This window comes from Diaphorina citri, unplaced genomic scaffold (genome assembly GCF_000475195.1).
Source record: "Diaphorina citri unplaced genomic scaffold, Diaci psyllid genome assembly version 1.1 scaffold38273, whole genome shotgun sequence".
NCBI classification, from domain to species: domain Eukaryota; kingdom Metazoa; phylum Arthropoda; class Insecta; order Hemiptera; family Psyllidae; genus Diaphorina; species Diaphorina citri.
Window position 1 is genome coordinate 10,044 of NW_007415603.1, and position 793 is coordinate 10,836.

The following is a 793-nucleotide window of genomic DNA, read 5'->3' on the forward strand; positions in this document are numbered from 1 at the left end:
AAATTAATACCTCAATATACCTCATATCTCTATTTCTGCTTTATTTGTATGTATTTGAGTTCTAATTTTCCCACTTTGTCCTATTTCTCATTTTGTCCCTAAAATCTTTTAGCTTTCTTCTTCTTATTGTACGTTGGTGAAACTGAATTTTCTCCCTTGTCTGTGCTAACTGGTGATGGTTTGATACTGTGTTCTTCATACAACTCCCCGTCCACGTACAGTTTATCAGCCTTGAGTACTGCATGTTTTCCAGCCGCCCTCATTTCTTTCATCAGTGGAATCAGCTGCTTTCTTCTTTCCAGTACATTTTTAGAGAATTCTTCGCACACTGCCATTTTGGTACCAGCTAGTTTGTTACAATTTGACATAATTTCCCATTTTCTTTTAACTGTGCTTAGTCCAATGATTACGGCCCGCGATTTGTTTTTGTTTTTCTTTCCCATTCTTTTCATGAAGTTTACGTCTGATGGCTCCAGGGTACATTTTAACTTCTCAACCACCAAAGCAGACACCTTTGTTTGTAAATCCTTAGGTTCCTCTGACTCGTCCTCATCAATTCCAAAAATGACAAGATTGTTCTGCTTCTTCTCGTCTTCCAGCTGGGTGATCTTACCTTCAAGTTCAATTATCTTTTTAGTTTTCTCTTCGTTTTTCTTCTTCAAATCGACAATCTCTTGCTCTAGTTTATTCAGTTTTGCTATAGCCTTTTTATGCAAATCATCATTTTGTTTTTCTAGGCCCTTCAACATTTCCATGACTTCCGCCAAAGACATTTCTTCTTGAGCTAGATTTT

At 36.9% G+C, this 793-nt stretch overlaps 1 protein-coding gene across 1 annotated transcript in view; it reads right to left on the reverse strand.

Annotated features, from left to right (window-relative positions):
- LOC103523762 (rho-associated protein kinase 2-like) overlaps window positions 1-787 on the reverse strand; it is a 10,579-nt gene extending 9,792 nt beyond the window's left edge. Inside the window, exon 1 of the mRNA XM_008488778.2 lies at window positions 21-787. Within this exon, the coding sequence (XP_008487000.1) occupies window positions 99-773 (675 nt within the window). The 5' untranslated portion in view covers window positions 774-787 and the 3' untranslated portion in view covers window positions 21-98. The remainder of the gene's footprint in view (window positions 1-20) is intronic.
- Window positions 788-793: the final 6 nt, after the last annotated feature.